At 47.5% G+C, this 14,733-nt stretch overlaps 1 protein-coding gene across 2 annotated transcripts in view; it reads right to left on the bottom strand.

The window, feature by feature from the left end:
- Positions 1-14,733, bottom strand: part of LPCAT4 (lysophosphatidylcholine acyltransferase 4) — a 592,186-nt gene that overhangs the window by 48,071 nt on the left and 529,382 nt on the right. For both annotated transcript variants that reach the window (XM_086923609.1, XM_086923610.1), the window contains exon 12: positions 9,011-9,109. In XM_086923609.1, coding sequence (XP_086779735.1) covers positions 9,011-9,109 — 99 coding nt within the window. The remainder of the gene's footprint in view (positions 1-9,010; positions 9,110-14,733) is intronic.

Below are 14,733 nucleotides of genomic sequence, written 5' to 3'. Positions count from 1 at the left end.
TCCGCCAGCGTCTCTGGGTTTTGGAAAAACACCGGCAATTCAATTGTCTGGTTTATGTGGAATTGTGATACCACTTTGGGTAGGAATTTAGGGTTAGTGCGGAGCACCACCCTGTTAGCATGTACCTGGAAGAAAGGTTCTTGGATGGTGAGCGCCTGCAGCTCGCTAACCCTCCGTAGCGATGTAATTGCAACTAAGAACGCAACCTTCCAAGTCAGAAACTGAAGCTCACAAGAGTGCAGTGGCTCAAAGGGAGGACCCATCAGCCTCGTAAGAACCACATTGAGGTTCCATTCTGGAGCTGGTGGGGTCCGTGGTGGAATGACCCGTTTGAGTCCTTCCAGAAAGGCCTTGATAGCAGGGACCTTAAAGAGTGACAGGTGTTGCCTATTCTGGAGGTATGCTGCCATAGCAGACAGGTGAATGCGGATGGAAGAGTACGCTAGATTGCATTGATACAGGTGGAAAAGGTAACAAATGATGTTTTGAATGGAAGCATCTAGCGGGTCAATATTGTGGTTAGCACAGTAGATGACAAACCTCTTCCATTTAGCCGCATAACAAGCTCTAGTAGTGGGCTTCCTTGCCTCCCGAATGATGTTCATGCAATCGGGAGGAAGATTGAGGTAGCCAAACTCTAGGACTTCAGGAGCCAGATCGCCAGGTTGAGCTGTTGCGGATCTGGGTGCTGAATGTCGCCATGGCTCTGCGTCAGAAGGCTGGGAGTGAGATGAAGCCTTTGATGCGGCACCACGGACAGTTCTAGAAACGTGGTGTACCATGGTTGGCGAGCCCACGTCGGAGCAACCAGGATGAGAGTCATCGAGTGCTGCCTGAGCTTGCGTGCCACCAGCGGTATCAGAGGTGCTGGGGGAAAAGCGTACGCAAATCTGCCTGACCAGTTCATCCACATCGCATTGCCCTGTGATTGCGGGTGTGGGAACCTGGCGGCGAAGCTTTGGCATTTTGCGTTCTCCTTTGTGGCGAACAGGTCTATCTCTGGATGACCCCACCTTTGGAAGTACGGTTGGAGTACTGATGGATGTATCTCCCACTCGTGCATTTGATGGCTGTGCCTGCTGAGCAGATCCGCCATCTGATTGTCCTTGCCCGGGAGATGCTCTGCCATGAGGAAGATGTTCCTCTGAATGGCCCACTTCCACATGCTCTGAGCCAGATGAGACAGCTGTGGAGAGTGTGTGCCTCCCTGCTTCTGAATGTAGTACATGGCCGTCATGTTGTCCGTCCGGATCAACACGACCTTGTTGCACAGATGTACTTTGAACGCCTTCAAGGCCATGAAGATCGCCATCAGTTCCAACACATTGATGTGCATCTTCCTTTGCTGTAGTGTCCAGAGTCCCTGCACCGTGTACTGGAGTACATGCGCTCCCCATCCCTGGAGAGAGGCGTCCGTCGTCAGGATAATCTGTGGCACAGGCTCTTGGAATGGTCGGCCCTTGCAAAGGTTGTGTGGGTTCCACCAATGCAGAGAGTTGTATGCCCGACCGCTCACCAACACTAGGTCTGTCAGTTGCCCATGAGCCTGAGTCCACTGACGTGCAAGGCACTCCTGAAGCGGACGCATATGTAGTCTCGCGTGCGGGACAATGGAGATGCAGGAGGCCATCATGCCTATCAACTGCATGAACACTTTCGCTGGAAGCGAGTGTTGAGGTCTGAACCGCTGGATCAGCGCTTGGATACTGGCGATTCTCACTGAATTTGGCTGCGCAGTGGCTGCCAGAGTGTTTATTGTCGCGCCCAGATACTGTCGCACGTGGGCGGGCTGGAGATGGGACTTTGGATAGTTCAGAGAGAATCCCAGATCGTGCAGGAGATGAATGGTGCGTGACACATGGTCGACGCACTGTCGTTCTGTCCTTGCCTGAATGAGCCAGTCGTCCAGGTAGGGAAAGACGTGGACGTTCTGGCGACGGAGATGCGCCGCCACAGTCGCTAGGCACTTTGTAAATACCCTTGGTGCCGTGGTGACCCCGAACGGCAGAACCCTGAACTGGTAATGCTGGTCTAAAATCGTGAATCTGAGATACTTCCTGTGGGAAGGATGCAGGGGGATATGAAAATAGGCATCTTTCAGATCCAGCGTAGCCAGGAAGTCCCCCTGCTGAAGCAGGGGAAGCACCTGCTGCAACGTGAGCATATGGAAGTGCTCCGAGAGGATGTACCAGTTTAGGGGCCTGAGGTCCAGGATTGGCCTGAGGGATCCGTCCTTTTTGGGAATCAGAAAATACAGGGAGTAAACCCCGGTTCCCCGCTCTTGCAATGGAACGAGCTCTATCGCCCCTTTTTGCAGCATGACTAGAACTTCTTGCTGCAACAAGGTCAAGTGCTCGCCTGACATAGGACGGCTCCTTGGGGGTATGTCCGGTGGAATGGAAGTAAGCTCTAGACAGTACCCGTACTGGATAAGAGACCTCACCCACCTGTCCGAGGTGATGGACTTCCACGCCGGCAGGAACTGCTGGAGTCTCCCCCCGACCGGTGTTGTATGGTCGGGGGGCAGTGACAAGACGTCACTGTTTGTTGGTGGTGGTGGACCTGGAGCTATTGTTTCCACGTCCCCTGCCCTTGACGTTATTGCCTCTGTAACCACCTCTACCCTTGTTGTTGTACGAGGTTTGGGTGTTACTCTTGTAATATTGTGTGGACTGTGATGCCTGTCCCCTTGAGGTGCCTCTGGAAGTTGAGCGGCGAAAGGAACCACTCCGAAACTGCTGACTTTGTAAAGCCCCCATAGACTTGGCAGTTTCCGTATCTTTTTTCATTTTCTCCAGGGTGGCATCCACCTCAGGGCCAAACAGGTGGTCAGGATTCACTGTTTGATTCAGTATTGTAGTTTGGATGTCGGGTTTGAACCCCGAAATTCTAAGCCAGGCATGGCGTCTAAGCAACACACTGGTATTGATAGCCCTGGAGGCTGTTTCTGCCACATCCAGTGCACATTTGATGGATGCATTCGTAATCAGTTTCCCTTCCTGAATCAGCATCTCTCCTGCCTCCTTGTATTGGTCAGGCAAGTGTTGCAGTATGGCCTCTAAGGTGTCATAATGGGCCCTATCATAACGTGCAAGCAGGGCTTGTGTGTTAGATATTCGCCAGATATTAGCTGCCTGTGCAGCAATCCGTTTGCCTGAGGCCTCAAAGATCTTGGACTCTTTGTCTGGGGGAGGAGCGTCACCAGTAGTCTGAGAGTTCGCCCTCTTCCGAGCGTTGGAAACAACCAAGGAGTCCAATGGCAAGTGTCCCTTGATATATGTAGGATCCGTGGGCGCTGCCTTATATTTCCTGTCGATGCGAGGGTTGACCACACGCGCCCGGGTGGGCTCCTTGAAGACCTCCATTGCATGTTTAAGCACCCCTTTAAGCATCGGCAGCGTCTTGACCGACTTTTCGGCTACAGAGAAAGTGTCAAACAAGAAGTCCACATCCACGGGGTCCGAGTGCAGCTCGACGTCGTGGTTAGCCGCAGCTCTCTCGATCAGAGCGTTAAAGGCCGCTGAGTCCTCAGTCGGGGACGTTTTCGCCGCAAAAAGTTGCGCGTCCTGGCCCGACTGCGGGTCCTCTGGGTCGCCTCCGGCTGACCAAGGTTCGTGCTCCTCCTCCGGATCCGAGTACGCCGGATAGTTGTACTCGGCGTCCTCCTCATCCGCATCGCCTGCGGCAGAATGCGTTGGCGAGTGTCCTAGGGCTTGTGGGGACACAGGTTCCACCAGCGCCGAAGAGTCCGCAGAGTCCCTTTTGTTCTTGAGAGGGATCTTAAAATGTTCCAACGCCGGCTCCGTTGTGATCTTCCTCTTGAGGAGAGACAGTTTCCCGGTGTTGGCGTCAATGATTACCTCACGACGTTCCTCTTCAGCAAGCGGTTGGAGCCGAAGCTTCGACACCACCAAGGCAGCTTTCGGTGCCAATACCTCCTTCGAGGGTCCGCCCTGTTTCGGCGCGAAGGCCTTCGGCGCCGACTTGGGAGGAAAGGTGAAACGGATAGGCGTCTGCTCCTTCGCAGGCTTAGGCGTGAGCTTAGGCGTCACAGTGCCCGAAGCGGGAACCACACTGTCCTTTCGTATCCGCTGCAGGGATTCCGCCACCTTCTTCGTCAAGGCCTGAGAGGGCTTGACCGGCTCGAGCGACTTCTCAGCATCGAGAGCCTGATCACCCGCAGGCACCTTCTTCGGGGCCGACGCCCCATGTCTATGTGCGTCATCGGCCTGACGCTTCTTCGGAGCCGTCTTCGGGTCCACAACCCCTTTCGGAGCCGACGCAGCCGCGTCGGACGATTTCGCCTTCAGCACCGACCCCGAGGGCTTCGGGTCGGCCATCTTGGCGTGGCTCTTCGAGTCGGCCATTTTGATTTTCTTGGAAGTTGACGCCTCCAGAACCTTCTTCACCAGCGCAACTTTCACTTTCGGTTTCGCATCCGAGGGTGTGTGACCAGTTGGCTTCACTTTCGTTTTCTTCAACGTAAGTGGCGTCTCATAAATGTCCGTGACCGGGCCCGGAGGCGGGGACGTAGGACTCATAATTAGATCTTGGGTAAGGCCCGAAGGCGATCCCTCGACCTGGGCCGTATGAAGGGGAATAACCCCTGAGTCTGGTTGGGGATGCTCCTCCTCCGAGCTATCTCCCATAGTGGCAAAAGCCTGATCGTCGTCCCCTACCTCGTCGGTGACTTCGTCAAAGTTCTCCTCACCCGCGTCGTAGGTCTCCCCCTCGGACGCGGGACTAGAGCCCGAACCTTGCCCGTCGTCTTCTCCCTCAACAGATTCCTGGAATATGTCGTCTGGTGGGGGCGCCGCAGTCGATAACTTAGCCTGGAGCCTATGGGCCCGACGAATCTTCAAAGTCTTCTTGCACCGGAATTTCGAACACGCCATGCAGCTGTCTTCGTGGTGATCCGGTGACAAGCATGTATTGCACACAGGGTGCACGTCGAGGTGTGAATATTTGGAGTTACACACCGGGCACTTCTTAAACGGTGTTCGCTCCATAGCAAAAGTGTAGGCCCGTCCGCGCCGAAAGCACGTGGAAGGGCAGCAAGAGAACGGAGCTGAGAGTCAGAAAGAAACTCGTACGCAACAATACCGACGCCCAGCCTAGAGACCTTTTGGTCTCGATTAGAAGTTGAACAACTATCGGTTCCGACAGAGGGAACCGAAACACATCCGAACCCAATGGCGGAAAAAAACAATCTGGGGATGGAGGCGATGCCCATGCGCACTGTAGTCCAGGGGAGGAGCCACCTATCTCGTGATACTTCGAAGACTCTTCCAGGACAACAATGTGCAATCATCCGGACCCAACACTAGGTGGCGATCTATGCACAGATATGAATTCAGCAGCCCACATGCCTCGAACACATGCTTTGATCTTGCCGCTACTCAAAAAGCCACCTTTAGATCCCCTTGTGCACGCTAACTACAGGCCGATCTCTCTTCTTCCTGCTCTGGCGAAGGTGATTGAGAAACATGTGCAGCACTCGATTACCAACTTTATCGAGAGCAATAACATTCTCCATGATTCTTAATCGGGCTTCCGGGCTAATTATAGCACGGAGACAGCCCTTCTTGAGATCACCGATGCCATCAGAGAAACTCTTGATCGCGGGGGAAAGGCTATCTGAGTTATGCTGGACTTGTCGGCGGCCTTCGACACCGTCCCCCATGACGGTCTCCTTTTAAGACTCTGGGAGATCGGGATTCATGGGACGGTGTTGGACTGGTTTAAATCTTTTTTGTCCGGCCGTCAACAGGTGATCTGGGCACCTCCTTTCTCCACTGAAATGCCGTCGCTAGAGGTGGGGGTTCCTCAAGGGTCTATCCTGAGCCCCACCCTCTTTAATATCTACATGGCCCCTCTGGCGGCGGTGGCGGAGGCCTTCGGTGCCCAAATCATATCATACGCTGACGACACCCAGCTCCTGTTTACATGCAGGAAGGGAGAGGCTTTTGATGGTGACAGGATCAAAGACTGCCTAAGTGCGGTCTTCGCCTGGTTTCAGCGGCATAGCCTGAAATGCAACTCCGACAAGTCGGAGCTGCTTTTTTTCGGATGTCCACCTGATCCCTGCTGGAAAACTTGGTGGCCTCAGGACATGTTTCCTCCTGATAAGGTCTCCACCCAAGCTAAAAACCTCGGGGTGCTGTGTGATGACGGCCTCTCTTTCAGACCCCAGATCATCGGGCTGGCTGGGAAATGTTTCGGCATTTTGAAGATGCTCCGAAAGTTTCTTCCGCTGCTGTCCATGCAACAGAAAAAAATTGTCGTTCAGGCGCTAATAGGATCGTGACTGGATTACGCCAATGCCCTTTACTTAGGGTTACCTAAATATTTGCTGGCTCGCCTGCAAATTGTGCAGAACTCAGCGGCAAGAGCCATCTTTGGCCTTCCATGCAGAGCAAAAGCTTCTGAATTGCTCAAGAGATTGCACTGGTTGCCTATCTCTAAAAGAATCACATTTAAGATCTTGACCTTGGCGTTTAAGGCCCTTCACTCCATTGGCCCGATTTACATCAGGAAGCGCATGGCTTTTTATGCGCCGAGGAGGACCCTGCGATCGGCCTTGCTGGCCAAAGCTGAGGTTCCACCTATTAGATTTGACTGGATCGGAGGTCGATCTTTCCATTATCTGGCTGCACGCTGCTGGAATGAGCTCCCTGTTGCCCTTAGGAAAGCCAACAGTCTCCTTTCTTTCAGAAAGGAGCTGAAGACTTGGCTTTTTTCCGTATGAGTCTTCTTAACCTCCGCGAGTAGCTGTGTTGTGTTCTTTTGCCTAGGGTCTCTTTGCCAAAGCACCGGGGTAGCCGTGCGCTATAAAAGAGACGTTACATAACATAACATAAGCAAAATGTCTCGTAGAGACAGCACGTATACTGTCTATCCGAGACTTAAAAAGCAATATGACTCGGTGAACGCTGGTCGCACCATACGCTTTGTTTTTAATTACTTCGAGTTATGTTTAAGGCATTTGGTTTACTTTGTGTTTTGCAGTGCTGAGCCCTCCGTAATCTCATCTTTCTACTTATTACCCCTTTACCCTTCTTTCTTTCAACTCTGCCTTTCCCGGTCTTTTCGAAGCAGCAACAGTTCTGTGTTGCTGTATTTGGTGCAGATAATATGGCCTCGAAAGGAGGATGTGTGAAGAGCAACACTTCAATCGGATTTACTATGGTATTCGTGTAGTGTGCGGCTTCCCAATGGGATGCAGAATGCATGTATTACCATTGATGTTTAAGTGATCATTTTCGTATGTAGGCAGATTGGTATGGGTCAGACCATTGAAATGAATAAAAGTAAATGGTCACGTTCACACGTGCTATTTCTTTGTTTTAATTTGTCCTACAATATGATTCATGCAATTGGTGTGATCATTGGCATTAAAGAAATAGGCTGTCAATTAGTCATTCTTTTTGTCATTGTTTTTAATCTATAAGTGGATGTGCAGCCATGTGGAATAGAGCAAATACCACAGTTACTGGTAGAACAGGTGGAGTGTGATTCTGGTTATTGCCACATGACTAATACAGAAAGCCGTCTCTACCAAACTGCTGACTCAAGGGGTGTGTTGATGTCCCTAAAGAAACTGCAAACCTAATGAAGGAATGGAAGTGCAGTCGTTGGAGGGGTAGAGGCACAAAATTGAGGGAGCAGTAAGAGGGCATATGACAAAAAAATGAGAGAACAAAACGGGCGAAGAGAGAAACATACAGGCGAGACAAATGCATAGTGCCGGAGAAGAGAAGCACACAGACGAGAGTAACAAGGAGAGATGGATAGTGAGGGGAGGGAGAAACACACAGACGATAGGGTAACAAGGAGTGGTTGACAGGAGATGCACAAGAGGGGAACAGCTGGAAAACACAACCGCTGTCTTAGTGCTTAAGCAACAAGAAGCACACAAGACGTCAGCGTTTCTTTCATTTACTTGCTTCCCTGTGAAATGGATCCAACAAAGAAGAAGCCCGCGAATAGTGAGCTTGCCACTGCGAGCCATGTGGTTTCAATTATTGCGCCTGTGACTCGGCACGATAATTGAAACCACATGGCGGCCTGGTAAGCGTAATAGACACCAATAGGCCATGGGCGGAGCAATGCGCCCGCCTTTGGCCTATTGCGCGCTGACTTTGTAAAAAACACGCACGCAAAGGCCAATAAAGTGCCCCAAAAGGGAAGGCACACGCTCGTTCGTGTGCCATTCCTAGGTCAGCTTCTGAAACCCCATTTTTACCCTACTAAATGTCTTGCGCTGCATGAGCAATGCTGCGCACTGCAACGCTAGGCGCAAGACCTAAAAAATTATGATTTACATTTTAAATAAGTGACATACGATTTTCATAACCAAATGTAATATATTTGAAAAGCACCAATTCAGTGTCCTCAGATAAAGGTAAATGGTTTTTAAACCAGTAAACAAATAGTAGTAGGAAAAAAATAATGAAAATAATTTTGACACAAAACACAGGTGTAAGTGGCAAGTGACCACAAGGAAAAAGGAAAAAGGCTTTAGATGACTCGAAAAACAGTTTAAACATGAATTACCGACTGTTCAGGTTTTCATAGCACATAGGCAGGCAGACATGCTTAGTAGTCTCAATATTTGAAGAAATATGTTAGTTTGACAGTCTTCTCGTAGTACTGCTTGACATCCCTAAGAAAGGCATCAAAATGAAACAAAATAATGCAGTGGCTCTTAAAACAATGTACGAATGCCAGAGAGATTTTAGTGATGGTAGGGGGACCAAGAAGGCAGGTTTTTCTACTAATTCTTTTGAGTCCCTGTCAGCCTGACAGAGGGAAATGTTCTAGGTCATGCTGGTGAAGCACATTAGCAACTCTAGTTTTCCTATGATACACCTGCCTAATGAGAATGTTTTTCAATAGTAGGCTCAAACATGCACAGATGTTTACACCACATACCGGAGCGAAAAACAAATTAACAATTCAATGGCCCAGTACCCATGTATTTATTGACTTTCCATTCCATCCATCATACCTGAAACGCGAGCTGAGCTATGTCTTTTGCCTTATTGGAGCCATCTTGTGCAGCCAGTGCCAAGATAACCTCATGAAAGTCCACTGCACCATTGCAATCCTGAGGCAGAGAAAAAAAGACAATAAAAATAAAGAGGTTCATTTTGGCATGGATCATTTTTAAATAACATTTTGTAAGCTGCCCATAGCAAAAACTGTGGAATAAAGTTATCAAGTTATTTTTATTTGAACAGGTTTACATACACAATGATACATAAAGATTAAAAAAGAGCATACCAAATAGTCCTGGTTTTCTTTTTGTTGTTGTTTGTTTTCTGGATCAAACGTGGAAGCCTCTCTATCCATAAGCAATACCAAAAGGCAATACTTTAAAACTCTAAGTTCACCTATGTCCCCCTACTTCTTTTGCCTGACCCCAAACATCCATACCAGCCCTATCAAGACAGACAAGAAGCAGCTCTAGGATTTACCATCTACAGATGCGCCACTGAGTGAGTCACATATGTTAACAAGCATTGGCATAGCCAATAGATCTAGCCTTTGGGACCTTATAAGTGTTTAGCCACGCAACAGTTGATGATGTTGCACCAAGGATATTGTGCTGCATAACTAAATACTTAGAAGTTCCCAAAAGCGAGACCTATTGGCTATGCCAATGCTTGTTAGGCTCTGTGTCGACAGAGTTGGCACCAGACATTTTAATGATCTTCGAAATGAAATTCCCTGCACGTAAAGACACTGAAACCTTGAATATTTGAAAAGAAGCAATAAAAAGAAAGGCAGGCTTGAGTCAGGAGAATGCTATACATCTCCATGACTGCCATGGAGAGAGTATCTGCAGATTTAATTTGATCCGAGTTCCAGCTTGAAAAACGTCTCCTTCTCAGCTTGATGAAATATTGTGTAGATGTGTCTCACTGTCTGTATAGATACAAGAGAGAATATACACATGCGAGAATCCTTGTGACGCAAGGCACTACACGGTCTAGAGCCTCACTTTTTTAAAAGAGAGGTTCAACTTGTATATTCCAAACACGCCCCTAAGATTCTCAGCTACCAAGACCCTGATTGTAGTAAGATTCAAACATGAGGCTTTGGGTGGCCTCTGCTTTGTACTGGGGTCCTGTAATAAGCTTCCTATGTACATTAGAATGTCTCCGAATCTCACGATGTTCAGGAAGACCCTCAAGACTTGGGGCCAGATGTAGGTCGCCCAATACCGGTCGGTAACGGCCGAAATTACCGAATTTCGGCCGTTACCGACCGGTATTGGGTTTCCAGATGTAGGTGGCATTTTCTGTAGGATTCGGTATTTTACCAAATCGGTAATTTAAGGATTCAGAAAAATACCGAATTCTTAACACACCGATTCGGTAATTTACCGAATCCAGGATGTAGGAAGCGCTTAAGTTATTGAATTCCTCAGTTAAGGATTCGTTATTTACCACCAACTAGAAGTTGGTAATAAATATTGAAAACCTTTGAAAAAGCATTTTTTTGCTTTTCCAACAGTGCCATGTTGCAGACATACATGCCCTTAAGGCATGTACGTCTGCAACATGTGCACCCATACCCAATTGAGGGGTTCAACAGGGTGTCAAAGTGACACCCTGCCACCCTTCAATGTTTCCCCCTTTTACTGAATCGGTAAATACCGATTCGGTAATTACCGAAACTTACCGATTCGGTAATTTTTACAGAAAAATTACCTACATCCCATTTACACCTGTTCTTAAATACCGAATCGGTATGATTCGGTATTTAAGAGTCGGTAAACTGGGATTACCTACATCTGGCTTGGTTACTTAATACTGTATAGGTCTCCTCTTCTACTGTTCTTCTTTCTGCATTTGTAGCTAGCGCCAAGACACCCTGGGGTATTTAAGCACTCAATGAAACTAACATAACAAAAAATATGTGTGTTAAGATGGATCATCACCACTACAATACAGCGATATCTATTGAAATCTGAGCATGACACTAATAAATGGATAACTTAAGTCATGGATTGCGGAATCAGAACTGTATTTATAAGCAAAGTGCCTTATGGATTACAGATCAGAATATTAACATTGAACGTTAAAGAACGGAATAGGGTATTACTTAGCTGCAAATCAGTCAGGAACACCTCTGGATTTAAAACTGGGCTAAGTTTCCTCCTGTGGCGTTACATAAAATTAAGCCGAAGGTAGATGGTAGATGTCCTAGGTGCTACATTGGTATAGGAACATTTATTCATATGTGGAAGAGTTGCCCATTGGTGTCCGTGTTGTGGGAGATAGTGGTAAAGACACTCTCGGAAGCTCCAGTTAGGAAGCTAGAGTCTACCCCCAATGTATGTCTATTGGGTCTGGTACTGATTAAAAAGAAAAGCAGTCTGATTATGAGCTCATACATATTGCACTAGTGGTGGCTAACAAGGCATTGCTATTTCATGGAAATCCAGTGCGGAACCAAGGATGAACCAGAGGAGGAAGGATTCAAGCTGATAGCAAAATAAATAACGCACAGCTGATGACACGGGGTTGCGTGGCTTGTTGGAGCACACAACGGCTAGACGACCACCGAGGGGGTGAAATATAATGATCAGGATTGTATTAGTGTTTCCAGGTTAAGTTGAATTTGACATGCTGTTAAAAGATATTGGTTATAACACCAGTGTGGCTGAAGAACAACTTGAGTGATCCTGATATGTAATTGCATGAGCTTTCGTCATACGCATGTGTAATATAGACCTGACTACACCAGTGACGTATTGCTTGTTCTGCATTATAACTGGGACTTCATGTTTGACAATGATAACTGGGAAAGAAAAAAACAGAAGATGCAAATCTAAAGAAGGGCTAAATTGCTATCAGTATTACATGGTGTTACATGGCCTATTGTTTTTAAAAATGTATGTGGCATCTTTCTTTACTTCTGTATTTCACTTCTCGTTGTTTTCTATTCTGCCCCTTTCAAACAGTATCCTAGTCATATATAGTGATTAAGATTCTACTTAGAAGGGACATGGTGTAAAAATGAAAATTGCAAGTCATAGACCATAGAACTAGACTGGGATGCAATGCTAGGTTGCAAAGTATGCACCAGTGTAAAGTGCAGTAGGAAGATTCTGTACTCTGGCCTGGGAAACCCGGGGAAGGAGATATGTCACTCACCAAGTAGAGCGGAGCATATATCTTCAGGGACTCCTCCAGAGTGCCCTGTGTAATCTGAAGGTACGCGACTGTGCAGGAAGAATTCCAGGTATGCCCAATTTCATAGCAGCTATGTGGGATAGACTTGCTGAACGCAGCCATCTTGGTTGAGGACTGATGACAGCAAAGACAGGAAGGGGCAAAGGTCACTGTTGGCTGAGGTTACTTCAGTACAGAGTCCTCGGATCATGTGACGTATAATGACGGGGAGGCTAAAAGTAGGCGCGCACGTGGTGCGTGCACGAAACCCACGCAGGGTTGCCTCCTATCGGAGCATGATTCCAGAGCTTCCTGTGCGCAGTAGAGCGGCGTTGTTCTGTTTCCATGGTAGGGGATGGCGGGGACTGTTAAGAGTCTGACATCTGTGGACGCTGTGCTCAAAACTGGCTGGTCGATCAGCTGTTCCGGAATTTGCACACCGGAAAGAATGTAAGCTCGTTTCATTGCATCTCCAAGCCTGCGTCTACGTAACAGGACCAGTACTTTAAATGTTATTAGTAAAAAATTAAAAAGTAGAGCGTGGAAGGGTCAGGCTCAGGTCCTAAACAAGCATTGGCCATGCGCGAGGTGGGGGAGAAGCGGGAGTTGTGTGAGCGCGCGGCAAATGTGCCTAGCTGGATTGCAAAAACAAAAAAAACGAGTGGTGATGCGAGTGGTGCACACGCGCGTCACGGCAAGTGCTGCCTTGCCGGCCACCAGCTTGCTATTACGCACATGTGCGCGCCCTCTAGTGTGCGTTCTAGAAAGCTGGTCGCCGGGAAAGTAGCACGTTTAAAAGCAGCTACTAAATGTCTCGGCTAGACCAAAGCATGCGCTGGATCAGGCCGAGACCTAAAAATAGTCACATAACCTAAAGTACCACAGCATGCAAGGGCACTTCAGCTCCTTCTCTTTCTGTGCCATATATGTTACACCAATGGATACCACACAGAAGAGTTTATCCTTCCAGTTAGATATGTAGAGACTGCCTCTTTATCGTCATTGTGTCCCAAAGTGTCGGATAAGATAAAGCTGGTGGAATTGCTTCCATCCTTTCCAGTTAATTTCATCCCAGAACCCTGTCTTCAGTTCTATACCAGCCAAGGCAGCTTCTGCTAGAATTCTAATACTCATTTTCTGAATGATTGAGGCAGGGGCTTCCTTTAAGACTATTTAAAGGTTAAAGCATGCCCGCAATGTACGCAAAAATTGCACCCTCCGTCCTTGAAGCCCTTCCTTCAGTATAATTTAGGTACATCACTTTTAACCTATTTTCTTGTCAGGTACCAACCTGTCATGTTCTTAGGCGCCAACTTGTGGATTCCCTGTGGTGCACTTGTAAATTCTTCTTACTAATATTCACCTATACTTGTAAACCTTTCTTTACAGCAATTTCCTGATGTAGATCGCTCTCAAACCCCTGCATAAGGGGGCTGGTTAGAATCTTTTACAGGGACAATATCAAATCTTTTGTGGCGCAACTCTAGGCCACCCATGTTGCAAAGGAGAACATTTCCCTTTACTCTTTTTTCCTGCTATCCAAGAGTGTTACCCACATGTCCCAGCTTACAATAAGTAAGAGCATTTCTCCTCCATGAGATAAAATTGAGTCTTAACCTTTGACAGATTTGACATGTGGGCACTCACGGATCAACAAGGATCCTACTGTCCCCCTCCCACATTCTCTTCACTCTAATGTGGTTTCAGATCTCCAAGGTTGTATTGGTTATTTAAAAGGTAAGTGCTGGTTGTTCGATTGTGGTGCTTCAAGATCTTACATACTGGATAGAGGTTGAATTACTTTAAGATATATATATATATATATATATCTATATATATATATATATAGATATATATATATATATATATATATAAACAACATCTCCTCTCAAAAGAAAGAAGCAGGAGCCTCAGTGGGGATGAGAAGCGGCAGCACCTTTATTCCAAACAAGTGGCGTATGCATTTCGGCCGGTGTGGCCTCGTCAGCGCCTGCGGTAGTGAATGCGGAAGTCCTGCAGCTTAATAAGGCACATATATATATATATGTACAACTCCTCCTCACCATAACCCACCAAGACTCGCACAATTCAGGCACTTTTGCAAAATAAAAACAAAAACAAGCATTGTAACTTACACAATTACGAGTCATCATTAAAATGTACTCGGACCAGAGACGCAAAACAGCAGACGAACTGTTTAAAACAGATACAGCTCAAGGAGCCACAGCCAGCAAACCTAATGGCAGCATTACTAATCCACTGAAGACTTCATTTATACAGCTAGAGAGACTATATGAGCGTGAAATCCGCAAATGGTGGGAGGCCACTTCCCTTGAAAAATACTTGGAAGTCAAACGCATTCCAGGCGGACTTCGTATTTATACGGTGCCCGCATATGAAAATCCAGACCCACAATTACTTGATGAATGGTCGACCTATACCGCGGAAATGTCTGGAGGTATGTTGAGAATACTCATCAAATTTGCGTGGAGTGATAGGGCGAAATGCCAAAAGGAAATTAATGACCTGGAAGCCATTATATCGCAGG

This window comes from Lissotriton vulgaris, chromosome 5 (genome assembly GCF_964263255.1).
Source record: "Lissotriton vulgaris chromosome 5, aLisVul1.2, whole genome shotgun sequence".
Classification (NCBI taxonomy): Eukaryota; Metazoa; Chordata; class Amphibia; order Caudata; family Salamandridae; genus Lissotriton; species Lissotriton vulgaris.
Note: the sequence above shows the minus strand (reverse complement) of the source record. Positions and strands in the feature narration are given on the sequence as shown.